Raw genomic sequence first — 16,784 nt, forward strand, 5'->3', positions numbered from 1 at the left:
TTTCCTGGTGCGTGTATCAGGTGTTGCCTGTTTCGCCTCAGCATCCACTGGTCCTCGGTCTTCACCATGTACGACCTTGGAGCTGCTTTCTTGCTTACTGTCGCTGCGCGTGACCAGTCTCCATTTCGAATGCGAACCGAACTTCCCTCTTTGAGCGGTGGCAGTAGCTTGCCCTTCGAAGACTGGTGATACTTTGCTACTGGGACACCTGGATCCTCGTGGTACCTGGGCAGGGCAGTGCGAAGGTGCGGGCCTTGCAGTAGTTCGCCAGGAGAGCGGCCATCACCTAGGGGAGAAGAACGATTGGCTATAAAACCCAGCCAAAAGTGACCGTGGGAGTCATTAGTCTTCTTTAGGATGCGCTTAACAATCTGAACCCCATTCTCTGCCAGTTCATTTGACCGCGGGTATTCCGGACTTGACGTGATCTGCTGAAAGTCATTTGTGCGCAAACAGACGGAACTCTTGCGATCCAAACTGGGGCCCGTTGTCAGTGCATACTTGAACCGGGATGCCGTACCGTGAAAAAAAAAATAGCCGATACTTTGGATATGACTTCATTTGCTGTGGTGCCCCTTAGCTTATACATGTCGGAAGTGGGCATCGCATACTATGACATAGGAAGCTGCCCCAAACTGGAAAAATCAATTCCCACACGGTGCCATGGCCTGTCGGGGTGGGCTGCATGAGAAGGGGCTCACTCTGCTGATTATATGCATACTTTTGGCAAGTATATACGGCACCTCCGAACGAACGCATTAATAGCACCGCTAAGCCCACGCCAGAATACTAATCCCCGTGCTCGGGCTTTACATTTATCCAGTCCGAGGTGTTCTTCGTGAATTCATTGAAGAATTTCTGCTCTCATCGTTTTGGGTATGACCACTTTGCAGCCCTTCAGTAATATTCCTTCTACATCAGTTAAAGCTCCCCTGCAGAGGGCATAATTTGAAATTTGTTCGCTCACTTCGCATAATTACGGGTAATTCCTGGTTTCCCTTTCTAGACGCACCTTCATTGGCGTGCTTAGGACAGTGTAGGCGACCTGTACCGCATGGATGTCGACGTCTGTCGGTGCACTGGACGCCTGTGATGACAAAGGTGCACGAGACATGTCCGCCAGAATCATGTACTTGCCAGGCACGATCGAACTGCAAAGTGCAATCATATTGCAAAAGCCTGATAAAAAATCGCTGAAATCGCGGTGGCATATCTCCAATAACCTTTTGGGAATAGCAAGCAGGAGTCTATGGTCAGTTTCCATTCGTACCTTTCGACCATATACAAAACGATGAAACTTCTGGCATGCGAACACTATACCGAGTGTTTCCTTTTTCGATTTGCGAATAACGGGTTTCGGATTCAGTCAAGGTCCTTGATGCATACGTAACTGGGCGCCAGACACTCCCATGTCACTGCAGAAGTGCGGCACCTAGACCACTTCTCAAAGCGTCCGCAGTGATCTTGGCGTATTTCGCTTCGTCAAAGAGCGCGAGTAACGGAGGGTTTGTCAATACGTCGCACACCTTCATCCATTCACGCTCATGCGCGGCAGTCCATTCAAACATGACGTCATCTTTTACGATGCTCCGCAGCAACATTGTCTTATCACTCAGTGATGAGGCATACTTCCGAAAATAGCTTACAACGCCCATCATTCTGCGCACCGAGTGCCTATCTGTGGGTGTGGACAGCGAGCGCACGTTTTCAACCAGGTTATGACTTGGACATATCCCATGTTCCCTGATTACGTCACCCAAGAACTCATTTTTTTTTCAAGACGAACACGCATTTCTGTAGGTTAAAAGTCAGGCCTGCTTGTTCTGGCCGTTTCAGCATGGCATGTAGGCGTTCGTTATGCTGCTGTTCAATGTGGCCCCACGCTAAAATATCGTCTATGCATATCCGGGCGCCTACTAGTCCCTCAAATATTTCAGTTAGCGTTTTCTGGAAAAACTTCGCTCGCTGACGAAATTCCAAAGGGGAGTCGCAGAAAACGGTAACGTCCAAACGGCGTTGCAAATTAGCACATTCGCGATGTCGCATCGTCCAATGGAATTTGATGAAAGCCTGCTTTGGCATCCAGCCGGGAAAATTTTTGTTTGCGCCTGACAGCTCGGCATCAATCTCTTCCCATGTTCTTGTTGATTTCTCTCGGATCTATGAATACACGAAGCGTCCCATCTTTCTTACGCGCTATAAGAAGAGGGCGGCTTACCGATTCTGTAGGATCGTCCAACTTGTTGATAATGGAAGCCCTTTCCATGCGTTCTTGCCGAAGCGGCTCTCTCATGGCCAAAGGTTGGGCTGGGCGCACTACTGGAACGGGCTCCTCCCGCATCCACGGTGTCGTCTTCCGACACAGCCCTAGTGTCGCCTGGTGGCCTTTCTAGACTGATATCTTATGCGGAATATATATATATATATATATAATATATGCGTGCGCGGGTATAAATATGCGTAGACAGAGGGACAGGAAAGCTGACTTATGAAGGGTAAGCTGGGAAGGTAGACTGACTAGCGGTAGACAGTGATGACGGGCATCCGGACTCAGGGACGCTCTTACGTCAGGGAAACTTCGCGAATATGGGGCCTCTCACGCGTAAGCATGTCTACGTTACGAACGAGTCTGGACGTGTCAATACAACTCGATCTCCGTTCTTGCCCCCCATAGGCTGCCCTGGTCAATTCGGCCGCGCTCAAGATCGCCGGATTAGGCGCCATGACGGCAAAGGCCAAGATCGTCTCTGCTGCTGCCAAGGCCGCGGCCGAAGCCGGAGTCAAGGCGATTGCGCACCAGGCCAAGTCGAAGATCGCAGCGCCGCCCGCCGTGGCGCACGTGGCTCCCGTTGCTCCCGTGGCTCCTGTCGTAGCAGCACCAACCGTGCGTGTGGTCCCTCAAGGTAATCGCATTTTTATTTGAAAGTTAACACAGAAATGAGTGGCACCGTATACCGGGATCATCCTTGAAGAAATACATATAACCATAATCCGCAAGGGGAGAGGGTAGATGCATACCCGGATGTATGAACGGGAAATGGTATGTGTTAACGTTGAGGTAGCAGGACTGCATGTTCCAGAGCAAGTGCGTATCGATGATCCAGAGCTGGTGTGCGCGTGTTCGGTGGAGCGGGCGAGATTCAGCGATAGTAAGCCCTTCTTGGGTTTGGTTGACTCGGGAAGGAAGTAAATCGAGATCTGTAGGCGGAGGAATTGTGCAGATTTTCTCTGGTAGCAGTTTGCCGTTAACACAGATGGCTGGAAATGCACTCGCATCACCTTCTTTCTTCCTCACTGCAGTCACAGTCAAGATTATCAAGAAGCCGCCAGTCATCACTGCCCGCCCCGTTGCGGTTCACCCGTGGAGGTTCACCGAAGCTCTGCCCACTGGATGGGACCACTTCATGACCTACGGACACCCGTACTTCGGATACGGCTTCACCAGGAGTGCTATTGAACTGCGCAGGTTAGTGTTTTTTTTTCTCTTATTATTATAAGCAAAATTATGACAGCGGGCAAAAAGCACGCATGGTTTGCGAATGCCCCCGTAGATGCTATCTTGCCAACCAAAGCTTGCCAGTCTGCATGGGCAAGGTAGCGCAGCTTCCATAGAAGCCCATACGTTCAAAACATGGAGTTTCATCGGCGGTTCTTGGGGGCTTAGCGCCATCTGTGTGAGGAGGGAACTCTTCCGACGGAAGAAATTATCTGACCCCATATCTTTTAGCAACAGAAGTGACGCGAAATTTGTTTTCGGAGGCTTGCCATCAGAGCTGTGTATTCAAATGCCCCACCATTGGACGTGATAGGCGCATAGAGCTTTAAGCGCGGAAGGCGATGCAGGTAAATTTCAGCCACACGGGTGTCGAAACCACACCCTTGCGCAGAACATACTTTGCTTACTGGCTGACGAACGCTTTGGGTGTCCTTTCGTCGGACTCCAAGCCCGTCGGCCTGCGCTGTCCCATGAAAAAATCTAAAGAGAACAATTATTTGGTGGTCCCAACTCAATACTTTTGACTGAACAAGTTCACAAACAATGAAAATTCACGCGTCACCAAATTCAGACTAACGTCGACAACTAAAGCACCACATTCGAGGGGGGCGTATTGTAACAGGTACACTTTTTGAGCGCTCCTTCTGCCCACTTCATTGCATTGCAAGCGGCAGCGGCGTCCGTTATGCGTGGGCGCTCTTACGGTCGACGCCGTAAAAAGGTATTTATAGATAATTATCAAGTAAAACAGAGTTGTTCTTTTCTCACCATGCGCGAACATTAGGCGCACTCGTGCTTTGGTCTCCTTGTCTCACGTTTTATCATTAAATTCGAGCTTCGTGTATAAGTGAACAGTCGTGAAGCTAGGATGCAGGCACTCATGGCTGCCAGCAAGAACCACTTTCTCATGCACTTGCAGACTCCTCGCGCAAAAAGCATGCTTCACAAAGCGGATCCGCAGGCGTCGTCTGCAACGCCTGCGGCGCCGCTCGCTTGGTGGCGCTTAAGGCCAAACTACCGTGGCGGCTCCTAGCGGAAGCGCGCGCTGCCTGTGCCAGCATCGTAATGATGTGTGGTAATTTTAGTCTCTACTTTAGACCATAGCGAGAACATGTCCAGTCACCCGTAGTCCGTGTCGCTTCTTCATTGTTTAGCAGTAGCAATGTGATCCACGAAACCATGTGGAATCGCAATTGGTGCTGCTGCAAATGATAATATGATGATGATCTATGTTGCGTTACCCTTTGTATCGGGTGGTCACCGAGAGTTCGGGTCTGGCACTCATGAGAAGAATACGGTGCTCATTGTTAGTATATTGCCAACAAGCATGACACCGGTTTCTTCGCAAGGCCGATAATGCGAGGTGCAATTATTCCATTTTCAACGCCAAGATGTTCACCGTGAGACACATTCAAACCGCGCAGGCGCAGGGAGGCCCCCTCGACCAACGCTGCCCTGGATCCGGCAGTCGGAATGAACCCGCAGGTGCTCAAAAGCATCTTCGAGTACGTGGCCAGCTACGACGCCGAGCGTTGCGTCCTGCGGGTCGTCTGCGAGGTGGCTGCCCAGCCTAGCCTGGCCGGACCCCAGGGCAAGAATGTGGCGGAGTTCATGACGTGAGTCTCGTCGTAGTGGTCCAATAACATGTGCTATATGCAGGCGAGGTTACCATGGAGATTTAAGTGTGGCATTCGATCACGTGCATTTTAATGACAATAAACGCCGCCTAGATAATTGCAGTGAATGCCGTAGCTTTGTTCATGAAGGGAAAATCTACCCGACAGCTAGTGTCACCAAGCTAGAGAAGTACGAGATTACGCCCTGCACGCTTCCGATGTTCGCGTGAATTGAAGAATGCGCTACACCGCAAATGGCAGTAAGCTTTAATGCCATGAAGTATGTCTGTGTTTCGTGCAGCCGTAGCCGGGAAATAATGGACAATTTGCCAAAATATGCAGGTTGGCTTTTCTGCAAGGACATATTCCACCTGATAACTCTCGCTCGCAGACTGCTTTTTGTTGCTGTAAGTGCATTCACGCCGGCACATTCCAGCGAAGGCCCTCGAGTGCCAAAAATGCTTTTCATTAACGTTCTGCGGAATGTCCGTCCTCATTGTAATCTCTGCGGTGTACAGATAGAAAGGGAGAAACGCAGGGACGAGTGTTGAATGGAAAGAATAGCTCGTTCTGCTAGCCTGTGGTCGAGGTTATTTGATAGGAAAATATACTTGCTCGCGCATGCTCAGTAAGTGCCCATTCGAGAACTATAGTGCCAAGTTAAAATTTTCTCAACACCTATACGCTTGCTTACAGAAACGTGTGATAGTGGAGCGGGACGTGTACCGGGCAAACCCCTAATTATTGCCACTTGCCGTTTTCCCGACAGGTCACTGTCGAAAGACGACTCTGGCGCCCCCTGGATTCCGTACCGCGACGCCGCTGTTACCGGACAGGTGTCGGCTAACCGCAAACAGTGCCAGGAGCGCTACCCGACGTGCTCCCAGTCCACCGAGGCACTTGTGGAATTGGCACGAACCCGGATCGCCCAGGCTTCGGAGTCCGTGATCGGGGCCGCAACCAGGGTTTAAGCCAGCACGTAAGTAAAAAACGCCAGGCTAAAAATTGAATACGAACAGGATATCTCATTTGAAATTAGGCATACAGCTCGGCAATCGTTTTCAAAAGGAAAACCACAAAACAAGCATCAAAACAAGGTGATGGATGACAAGGCGCGTGTGAACAATGGGAACAAACTCCAACGCATTTCGGTAAAGATTAGGTTTGCAGCTGCCTCGAAAGGGGTTGACGTCATTCAAAACCCTCGCGAAACCACGGTCTCCGCTTTCACTCTTTGTAAAGCCACGTGTGTGAATCGAAGTGACGTCACAATATGTAATCGTTTTGGGTGTCGTTTACAGCGTTCCTTCTCCCGCGTTGCTTTCCCGGTAAAGATTACAGTTGCGTAAGCTACTCCGAGTGGAAAAGCACCCAACAGCATAGAAATCACGTAGTGACGTCACCATGGTGTAGCAACTCATTCAATTCTTTCCAGGCTACCATGGATAGACCACGGAAAGTAAAGACCCCAGAAGAAGAGCGTGAATATTGTGGTTCGACAAGTGAGCGACGTCACGTATGAAGTCATCCCCGCCGACCTCTCAGCGTCATCGTCAGCTGGAAGTGACATCGTTCACGTGGCGAGACTTAAGCTCTTTAGCTTTCACCGCGGATGTGTAGCTTAAGCTCCGGGACGGTGCTTCTACTGCCGGGGGTGAGGATACGCAACAGACGCCGCCACAGTGTGTCTACACTGAGGAGAAGGAAGACGACGGATTCCCGCTTGATATAGCGTCGCCATTTTGCCCTCCATTCTCTTCCCTGTAAATAAAGTGTAAATAGCCTTGGGCATCAGTTACATGTAAGAATATAATGTCGCTGTGAAGTAATAAAGGGTGTGGTTAAGTACATTTCAGTTGTCTCTGGTTCCACTCTTTGCGGAGCCATGTGTATGAATTCAAGTGACGTCACAATGGGTAATCGTTCTGAGTGTCGTTTAAAGCTTCGCTTTCCAAGGAACTTCACAGCGTAGATTAGAGCCACAGTGTTCTTGTCTTTTTTTTTTTTTTTTAGGTCAGCTGTTCGAGTCCGTATTAGCTATGAACCAGCTATAGCAAAGTTAAATACTATTTTGACGACATCGCCGTATTTTTCGTACAGGACCGGTACTCTTGATACCTAACATGAAGGTATCAACAACGTTGAAGAGATGACAAACATTGGCGTTTGAAATCGTCCCGACTGTATAAAACAAGTTAACTAGCCATCCTTCAGCGTCTACGGCATACATACTCGGGAGAAGGCCCTATGTAGTGTACTACATAGGGCCTTCTTTAGGGTGCGCTTAACAATCTGAACCCCCTTCTCTGCCAGTCCATTTCACCGCGGGAATTCCGAACTTGACGTTATCTGCTGAAAGTCATTTGTGCGCAAACAGACGGAATTCTTCGAATCCTAACTAGGGCCCGTTGTCAGTGCATACATAAACCGGGATGCCGTACCGTGAAAAAAATAAAAAATAAAATAGCCGATACTTTGGATATGACTTCTTTTCTGTGGTGCCCCTTAGCTTCTCCACGTCGGGGAAACTAGAGTGGGCATCGTACTCGATGACATAGGAAGCTGCCCCAAACTGCAAAATATCAATTCCCACATGGTGCCATGGCCTGTCCGGGGTGGACTGCACGAGAGGGGACTTATTCTGGTGATTATTTGCATACTTGTGGCAAGTACAACACCCCCGAACGAACGAATCAAAAGCACCACTAAGCCGAGGCCACAATACCAATCTCCGTGCTCTGGCTCTACATTTATTCAGTCCGAGGTGTCCTTGAAATAATTGAAGAATTTCTGCTTTCATAGTTTTGGGTATGACCACTTTGCAGTCCTTCAGCAATATTCCTTGACAGCAGTTACAGTTCCCCTGCAGAGGGCTTGAGTTCACCATCGATGACGGGACCCTTTGAAATTTGTTCGCTCACCTCGCTTAAGTACGGGTCATTCCTGGTTTCCTTTACCAGACGCACCTTCATTGGCGTGGTTACGATACTGGAGACGACCTGTACCGCATGGAAGTCGAGGTCTGTCGGGGCACTGGACGTCTGTGTTGACGAAGGTGCATGAGACAACTTGCCCGCCAGAACCAGGTCCTTTGCAGGCACGAACTGCAAAGTGTAATCATATTGCAGAAGCCTGATAAAAAATCACTGCAATCACGGTATCATATCTCCTATTTCCTTTTGGAAAATAGCAAGCAGGGGTCTATGGTCAGTTTCGGTTTGTACCTTTCTACCATATACAAAACGATTAAACTTTTCGCAGGCGAACGCCATACCGATTGTTTTGCTTTCGATTTGCGAATAACGGGTGAATGATGCGAATAACGGGTGAATAATGATACTTTGCTCTCAAAGGAGGCCTTCGTAGTCCAGTATGGCTGAGAGTTCTCGCCAACGCTCATTTCTCTCTTTGCTTTAGCGAACAGCTGCCGTCACGTGAGCAACGACATGCAACAACCGGCGAAGACCAGCTGGGACTTCGCTCTCGAAGGAGACTCTCGTAGTACGAGAATGATCAGAGCTCTCATTACAGCACATTTCTCTCTCGAGTTTAGCTGAGCGGCCGAGGCCGCGATCACGTGAGCAACGACGAACACAGGTGGATGACGTCACAGGTTGTTGCAATGACCGGCCGATCAAAGCCGAGACTACAGTGTGCTCGATAGGCAGCGTTGTGAAGCGCTCATACCCATACACGGACAATTCACAGAAGATATTGCTAAATAAATTGATTGATTTATGAAGTTTCACGAATTGCATTTCTGCAGTGGGCACCTATGGACGTCACAATGGATGATTCCACATCGCTTTTGGCCATCTAATGTATATTGACGTGCACTAGGGAGGTCTTTGCATTCGATTCACACGGTAGTTGCACGAGATATAGTTACTGTAGAAATGCGACTTCATTTTAGCTTTTTTTTTAATGAAAGTGCAGTGACAGGGACAACCGGCAGGCGCAAATCCGGTCGTCTGTAAATATTTGACACGCCAGTTAAAAGAGTGCCGTACTCACCACCATAGCCTCCTATTTATATAGGAGGCTATGTCACCACCAACCGCTTGCTTGCTTGCTTGCTTGCCTTCGAGAGTGGCTCGTACCCCCTATGGGGGATTGGCCAAGAATCGGGTGATTGAAAAAAAAATTATCGGAGTCTAATAAACCACCAACGGGCGAATAGAATTGCGATCAACAAGCTCACTAATTTCAGTCAAATTGGCACGGAAGCATATTTCCACATTTCATGGTTCCCGGCCCACCTGGGAGACTCAATCCAACCGCACGGCTGCAACCCCAACGAAAGGGCTCACCGGCTGGCGCGCGATTTCACGACCCGCGCAGCCGTCAACGGCCCTCCTCGTAACGAGGCTAGCATCCAGAAAGACCCATTGTGCACCTTTCACGAGATCGTCTCACACTACCGCTTGGAAAGAAGGTGGTTCTCTCCTCCTCACCCAAAACTAAATAAACCACAAGCTAGCACGCTCAGAATGTTACAAACCCGCACGTACCCCACTCCGCGGTCCCTTAGCAGGATAGACCCGCACTTCCCGCAGTCGTGCCCCAAATGCGGAGCCGACTCATGCTCTTTCGATCACATGCTCTGGCTGTGCCCAGCCATAGAAAACTCTATGCTTGCCACAAAGGAACAGTGGGAGGAGTTCCTAAGAAGCGACCACCACCACATCCAACTCCAGGCAGTCCAGAGGGCCCACGACATCGCAACGGGATTTCGCCTCCCGGTGCCATCGTGGGCGGAGCCACCGACTTGACCTGAGGGAGCCTTCGGCTCCCCCTGGCCAGTTTCTCAGGACCAATAAAATTTCTTGTCACTGTCACTGTCTAATAAACCACCAACCACCATTCTTTAACTTCTACTTTCCTTCTATGATTCTGGTCACTTGGAGGCTGCAGAGTGCGGTCGTGGATATTGCGTGAAGGTTAAAGCAACCCGAATATTGCGTATTTTGTTATCTACGGCAGATTTGGCGTTGTCACTTTGCAACTACGGCCGTATAATTCACAAACTGGCCTGAACTGGACACTTTTTCTCGACCGTATAGTTAAGGCGAATTGCCGCTCCTCGAGTGATATATAAAAATCTAACATTCCCTGTAATCAGACATATTTAAGGATGATTATGATGATGTCCTTAAAACATAGCACGTTCCCACTCTGGGGGATTGGCCAAGAACTGAGTATTTGAATTTTTATATGCTGTTTGTAGAAAATACAATTACTGTGCAATTTAGTGATCAAAACAGACAGACCAATTTTTCGAAACAGTAAAACTTAGCATAGTAATGCTATCAATGAACACTCAAATATCACTAAGATAATTGTAAAAGTAAAGATTTAAAATGCTATCATTTTGTTGACTGAATGGAACCAGAAACGGCATCAGATACGTTCCTGTGGCTGAAGCCCAGTACTGTGGCACCGAAAATTAGTGCCATTTCTGATGTTACGTTTACCCCTAATTTAGCAAGCGGAATTTCAAGAAGTCTTTTTCGTTGTAACTGATACCGGCGACATATAAAAAAAAGTAGTGTTCTACAGTTTTTATTTGTAGACAGAATTGACACCGAGGCGATATCGCATGCCCAGCCCTGTGTAAATATTGGTTTAATGGGGATACACGGCAGCATAATTTTGCGATCATTTCTTCCGATTGTCTTGATGGACACCACTGTATTTTTCACGGAAACTTTAGGTAATGAAATTCAGTCCATGATGTTATTGTTTCAATGACATCTCTACGAATGGAAAATTTCCGGTATCTGAGCGCTGTTATGTGCCCCACTACTGGATGGTCCGATATTATCCCACCATTCAGGGAAGCCCACGCTAAAGAATCGGTCATTTCAGTTAAATGGCCCACAGTGACCTGGTACCCATAACAATTTTACAAGATTCAGCTGTAGGGGAACTAATGCTAGAAACGATTTTATAGCTGGAAAATTGGTTGAAGCTGTCTGGCTGCCTCGTCTACCTCTTCTCTTGGTCTTCCTTGCTTGCTTGCCTTCGAGAGTGGGTGAAGAAATTGAAGAGAAATTATCGGAGTCTTAAAAGGAACACTTTTGAGAAATTTTGAATGGCTAAAGGAATGAAGTCATAAAATTTAAGAATTTAGCGAGGAAATCGTCCTGATTCAATTACATACCTCACAGCCGCTGCACCAACATCCATATGACAATGTCCGAGATAAGAGGCACCAAAAGATAGAATATCGGGAATCGTAATAACCAATCCCGCACTGTGAAATCTTTCTTCTAAAGCGTGTTTTTTTAGTGAGGAAAAACGCCATCATGACAGGAAGAAGTGTTTAGTTGTTTCGTCTTCACCACAGTATGAGCACAAGGAGTAGGGCGCCAGACCAGATCGATGCAGGTAAAAGTTTAATGTAGGAATGCGACATCTGAATTTGGTAAAGAGGACTTCGCTAGTTTTCTATTACGACAGAATTGTCTGTTCCAAGGAAATAGGAGGTGTCGATAATCAGTTAAATTTATTAATGGCAGGTCTCTTCTGTGCGCTTCTTTTTTTGAATTCCTTCTCTTCCACGAGCATTACACATACAATTCGCCGCTATGAACTAGGTGCGCGCGAATATTCGCGACTTTTGAAAACGAATTTAAAATTGTCTCACTTTTCCGGCTAAGCCACGATTATTTGAACTCGTGCTTCATTCAGACGTGGCATTCACCATGTGGGCATTGTTTGGCGCCATGTGTGTCCTATTTGTGGATCTAGCACCTATTGTCTTCGGATAAAGTCGAAATACGCTGAGATGAAACGTTATTTGAAATGTAATATTGGCACCACATGCTGAAACAATTCCAACTAGAGAAATGTAATTTCTTCCGCTTATAGGCCATCGCGGAAAACTACATTCATTTCCGAGGTAGTCTCAAAAGTGTACAAAGACGCTAATGGTGAGAATAGTGGCCCCTTAGAAATTTTGTTGTGATAATGCGTGACCCTGACGCTACGAACTGTCCCGACTTATTCGTTGTTAATCTCCTGCCTATGCTATTAAAAGGAACATTTATTTGAGCTGTATTAGTAAACTAACCATCTGCAATGCAAAAAAAAAAAAAAGCACATGACTGATGACAGCTGCTCGCCGTGAGGTCATAAATTTTGACGGCTTCTGCAAGATTCAAGAAATTTTACTGAACCTCAATGGCCGAAAAAAAAAAAAAGGAAACCTGTGACGTTCCAGTGACGTTGTGGCGCTGGGGTTCCACCGCTAAACTTATAAAATCGGACTTCACCTGCATTTTCCGTCAACGTATCAGCCCGAAATTTCGTATTCGACTAGCAACAAGACCGGGGTGAGGTCGCCGGCAATGCAACTATTGAAGCAGGTTGTTGAAACAGCCAAATGTGCAATTAGAGCAAGAAAATTGAGTTTTGGAGGGTGTAAATCATGACGAATAAGCGCAACCGAAAAGTGGCGAATACATTGTGCCGTGTGGCCAATTTGAAAACATTCTCCACAGGCATGTGAAAACGCTGGTAATTTATTTTCTAAAAAAAAAGTCTGTTTTCTGGATATCTGCTAATGTAGCGGCGGCGTGCGACAGTATACAGCGGGCTACAGATCGCCGAAAATGTGCAAGATCGGACACAAACTCTGTACTTCGCCGACCACGGCCAACACAAAACTATGCAGAAAACACCATTCGGCGCAACTTAGGAGCACATCAGCGAAAAATGTAACAGGATGCAGCAGGGTCTGCCTTTTAGAGCAGCGCTATTAGAGCAGCGACAATCGCATCGCTATTTGGCGAGTTTTCACCCATGACATAGGAAACAGTGCGAATTCGCATAGTACTTTGTTTATTTCAGCAGACACAAAGGCTTACACATGAAATCATTATACGTTATATGATGAATTACACATTACATTAATTCAGTATATACGTCACTACTGGCTATGTACAGCGAATATTGCATGCACTTGGTGCGGACATGGATGGATCTGGTGATGTACTGCTGGTGGCAGCAGTCAGCAGACGCTTAGCGCCCGTGACGGCGGCTTGTTATTTCAATATGTAGCGACTAGTTGTCGACTGTTTGCACCCTCGTTGCGGCCCCGGTCACAGACTCGGAAGACTGGGCGATCCTTGTTCGTGCCATTTCGACGAGTGCCTCGGTGGACTGGGAGCACGTCGGGTAGCGCTCCTGGCACTCTTTACGGTTAGCGGACACCTGTCCGGTGACAGCAGCGTCGCGGTACGGAATCCAGGGGGTGACAGAGTCGTCCTTAGACAGCGATCTGTCGGGAAAACAGCGAGAAATGGCAATAATTAGAGGATTATCTGGTACACGTTTCCTCTGCACTATCACACGTTTCTGTTAGCAAGCGTACAGGTGTTGAGAAAATGTATTTCAATTTGGAACTATAGTTATGCAATGGACGATTGCATAAGCATGCGCGAGCAAGTATATCCTCCAAACAAATAACCGCGACCACAGGCTAGCAGAATGCTTTCCATTCAACACTCTTCCGTGCCTTTCCTTTATTACGTTCCTCCCTTTCTCTCCGTAAACCGCGGAGATTACAATGAGGACGGACATTCTGCAGAAAGTTTTTGAAAAGCATTTTTTGGTGCTCGTGGGCCTTCGCTGGAATGTGCAGGGGTGAATGTACCTAGGGCGAGAAAAGCAGTCTAAACAAGCATTCGGGTGGAAAATATCCTTGCAGGAAAGCCAACTTGAAGACTTTGGCAAATTCCATTAAATACTGGCTACGGCTGCACAAAACACAGACATACATGATGGCATGAAAGCTTACTGCCACTTGCGGTACAGTGCATTCAATTTACGAGAACATCGTAAGCGTGTAGGGTGCATTCTCGAGCTTCTGTAGCCCGGTGCAACCAGCTGTCCGGTAGATGAAAGGTGGTCGTTTCACGAACAATGTTACGGCAGTCACTTGAATTATCTAGGCGGCATTTATTGCCACTAAAATGCGCCTGATCGAATGGCGCACCTAAATCGCCATGGTAACCTTGCCTGCGTATAGCACATGTCATATTAGGCCACCACGACGAGACTCACGTCATGAATTCTGCCACATTCTTGCCCTGGGGCCCGGCCAGGCTAGGCAGGGCAGCCACCTCGCAGACGACTCGCAGGACGCAACGCTCGACGTCGTAGATGGTCACGTACTCGGAGATGCTTTTCAACACCTGCGGGTTCATTCCAACTGCCGGATCCAGAGCAGCGTTGGTCAAGGGGGGATGCCTGCGCGGTTTGAATGTGTTTCACGGTGAACAGCGTGGCGCTGAAAATGCAAGAATTGCAACTCGCATTATCGTTTCACTTATGCCCACCTGGCGAGGAAGCCAGAGTCATGCATGTGGGCAACTTACCAACAATGAGCACCGGATTGTTCTCATCAGTGCCAGACCCAACTCTGTGACCACCCGATACAAACGGGAACGCCACATCATGATACGATGTGGATCCATGCACATGCATCCTCTAGGAGCCGCAGTAGTCGTTCGGCCTTCAACGCCACCAAACGAGCGGCGCCGCAGACGACGCCTGCGGATCGGCTCCGTGGAGCATACTTTTTGTGCGAGGAGTCTATTTTAATGATAAAACTTGAGACAAGGAACTCGAAGGACGCGTGCGCCGACTTCGTTCCAAACCTCTGGTCGAACCTTACGAAACCAAAGAGCACTTCTGATATACCTTACAGGCAGCCATGAGTGCCTGCAGTCAAGCTTCACGACTGTTCACTTATGCGAAGCTCGAATTTAACGACGAAACTTGAGACAAGGAGACCAAAGCATGCGTGCGCCCAATGTTCCCACAAACTTCTGATGAACCGTAGCCGAACTACACCACTGAAAAACAAAACGGTAGTATTTGTTGAACCCAACTTGAAAGGAATGAGGAGTAATCCAGGGCAAAGTCGATCCAAATGGGTCACGAAGCTTCGGGCGAAAAGTGATTCAGAACGAATTGTCACCGCCATCAGCAAGGGTGGACATGGGAGTAGCGAATGAAGCGCGACTGTGCTTAGAGGGAACAAACATTGTGAAAGAAAAAGCGTTGTTTTTGTATTTAAAGCGACAAACTGTTAGATTCATTTATCGAAAATAAAATTCGTACTCAATTTTACATGTGCATGACAAGAAGAGAACAACTATTTTACTTTAGCATTACCAATACCTTTTTTTTTTCAACGCCTACCGTAAGAGCGCCCACTGATAGCACCAGTAGTTGGGAACGCTATCACTGGCATTGCATGCAGCTCTTGATGTGTGCAGAAAGGGGCGCTTGGAAAGTTCAACAGTTACAAAATGACGTCACTTCCGTTTCTAAAGCACACGGCGTCACATATTTTTCCTTCCGCTGGAAGTGTTCCCTCCTCACACAGATGACGCTAAGCCATAAGAAACTTGGATGAACCACCAGGGTTTGAACGTATCGGCTTCTATGGGAGCTTGGCTACCAGGTGTATTTACCTTGCCCAGGCTGGCAAGCTTTGCTTGGCGAGTTGGGATCTACGGGGGCATTCGCCAGCCTTGACGCATGCGTGCTTTTGTCTGCGGTCGGAAGTTTGCTTATAATAGTACGAAAAAACAACACTAACTTGCGCAGCTCGATGGCGCTCCTGGTGAATCCGTATCCGAAGATTGGGTGTTTGTACTTCATGAAGTCATCCCAACCAGCGGGCAGGGATTCGGTCATCGCCCATGGGTGAGCCGGAACGGGGCGGGCAGTGATGGCTGGCGGCGTCTTAACAATCTTCACCTTTGTAACTGCGGCGAGGAAGGAAGAAGGTGATGCGAGTGCCTTTCCAGCCATCTTGGGTAAACTGCTACCCAAGTTAATCGGCACGATTCCTCACCTACAGATCTCGATTTACTTCCTCCCCGAGTCAGCCAAACCAAAGAAGGGCTTACCACATGCTTAATCTCTCCCACTCCACCGAACACGCGCACGCCAGCTCTGCATCACCGATACGCACTTGCTCTAGAACATGTAGTCTTAGTATCTCAACGTTAACACATATCTCCCCCATTTGTACATCCGGGGATGCAACTACCTTCTCCCCTTACGGATTATGTTCATATGCATTGCTTCAAGGATGACCGGTATACGGTGCCACTCATTGCCCTGTTAACTTTCAAATGAAAATGCGGAAAGTGAGATTACCGGCAGGGACCACGGGCTCGGTTGGTTCTGCAACGCCAGGCGCAACGGGAGCCACGTGCGCTACGGCGGGTGGAGCTGCGATCTTCGACTTGGCCTGATGGACAACAGCTTTGACTCCGGCTTCGGCCACGTCCTTGGCAGCAGCAGAAGCATTCTTAGCCTCGGCAGTCATGGCGCCCAAGCCGGCGATCTTCAGAGCAGACGAGTTGATCAGGGCATCCTTTGGGTGCGAAGAACGGACATCGAGTGGTATTGACAAGCCAAGACTCGTTCGTAACGTAGAAATGCTTACGCGTCCCTTCGTCCGGATGCCCGTCATCACTGTCTACCGCTTGCCAATCTACCTCCCCAGCTTGCCCGTCCCGAGTGAGCCTTCCTGTCCCTCTGTGTGCACATATTTATACCCACGCATATATATGTTTATCTGTATGAGATTGCAATTTATCAGTATCACTGTAAACGTCATACATAGTCTTTCCTTCTATTACTCC

The 16,784-nt window shown here is 48.2% G+C and overlaps 3 protein-coding genes across 8 annotated transcripts in view; 1 reads left to right on the forward strand and 2 right to left on the reverse strand.

Annotated features, from left to right (window-relative positions):
- LOC119457654 (uncharacterized) overlaps positions 1–16,784 on the reverse strand; it is a 52,721-nt gene that overhangs the window by 15,500 nt on the left and 20,437 nt on the right. The gene's annotated exons all lie outside the window — the stretch shown is intronic.
- LOC119457653 (uncharacterized) overlaps positions 1–16,784 on the forward strand; it is a 73,670-nt gene that overhangs the window by 11,244 nt on the left and 45,642 nt on the right. For 2 of the 4 annotated variants that reach the window (XM_049670296.1, XM_049670293.1), the window contains exons 3-6: positions 2,675–2,903; positions 3,301–3,466; positions 4,921–5,112; positions 5,882–6,085. In XM_049670296.1, the coding sequence (XP_049526253.1) occupies positions 2,675–2,903; positions 3,301–3,466; positions 4,921–5,112; positions 5,882–6,083 (789 nt within the window). In that variant the 3' untranslated portion in view covers positions 6,084–6,085. Of the gene's footprint in view, positions 1–2,674; positions 2,904–3,300; positions 3,467–4,920; positions 5,113–5,881; positions 6,086–16,784 lie in introns of those variants that run through there. The other 2 variants (XM_049670294.1, XM_049670295.1) reach the window with 2 other exon arrangements.
- LOC119457652 (uncharacterized) lies at positions 12,942–16,681 on the reverse strand. Of its 2 annotated transcripts, XM_037719286.2 has the most exons (5): positions 16,586–16,670; positions 16,294–16,513; positions 15,728–15,896; positions 14,182–14,367; positions 12,942–13,396 (listed from the first exon to the last, which is right to left on the reverse strand). In XM_037719286.2, the coding sequence occupies exons 1-5, from the start codon at positions 16,610–16,612 to the stop codon at positions 13,180–13,182; spliced, it is 819 nt and encodes a 272-aa protein (XP_037575214.1). In that variant the 5' UTR covers positions 16,613–16,670; the 3' UTR covers positions 12,942–13,179. The 2 variants fall into 2 exon arrangements, with proteins under 2 accessions (XP_037575214.1, XP_037575213.1); XM_037719285.2 differs by having other exon boundaries at positions 16,294–16,681.

Source organism: Dermacentor silvarum, chromosome 7 (genome assembly GCF_013339745.2).
Source record: "Dermacentor silvarum isolate Dsil-2018 chromosome 7, BIME_Dsil_1.4, whole genome shotgun sequence".
NCBI lineage: Eukaryota > Metazoa > Arthropoda > Arachnida > Ixodida > Ixodidae > Dermacentor > Dermacentor silvarum.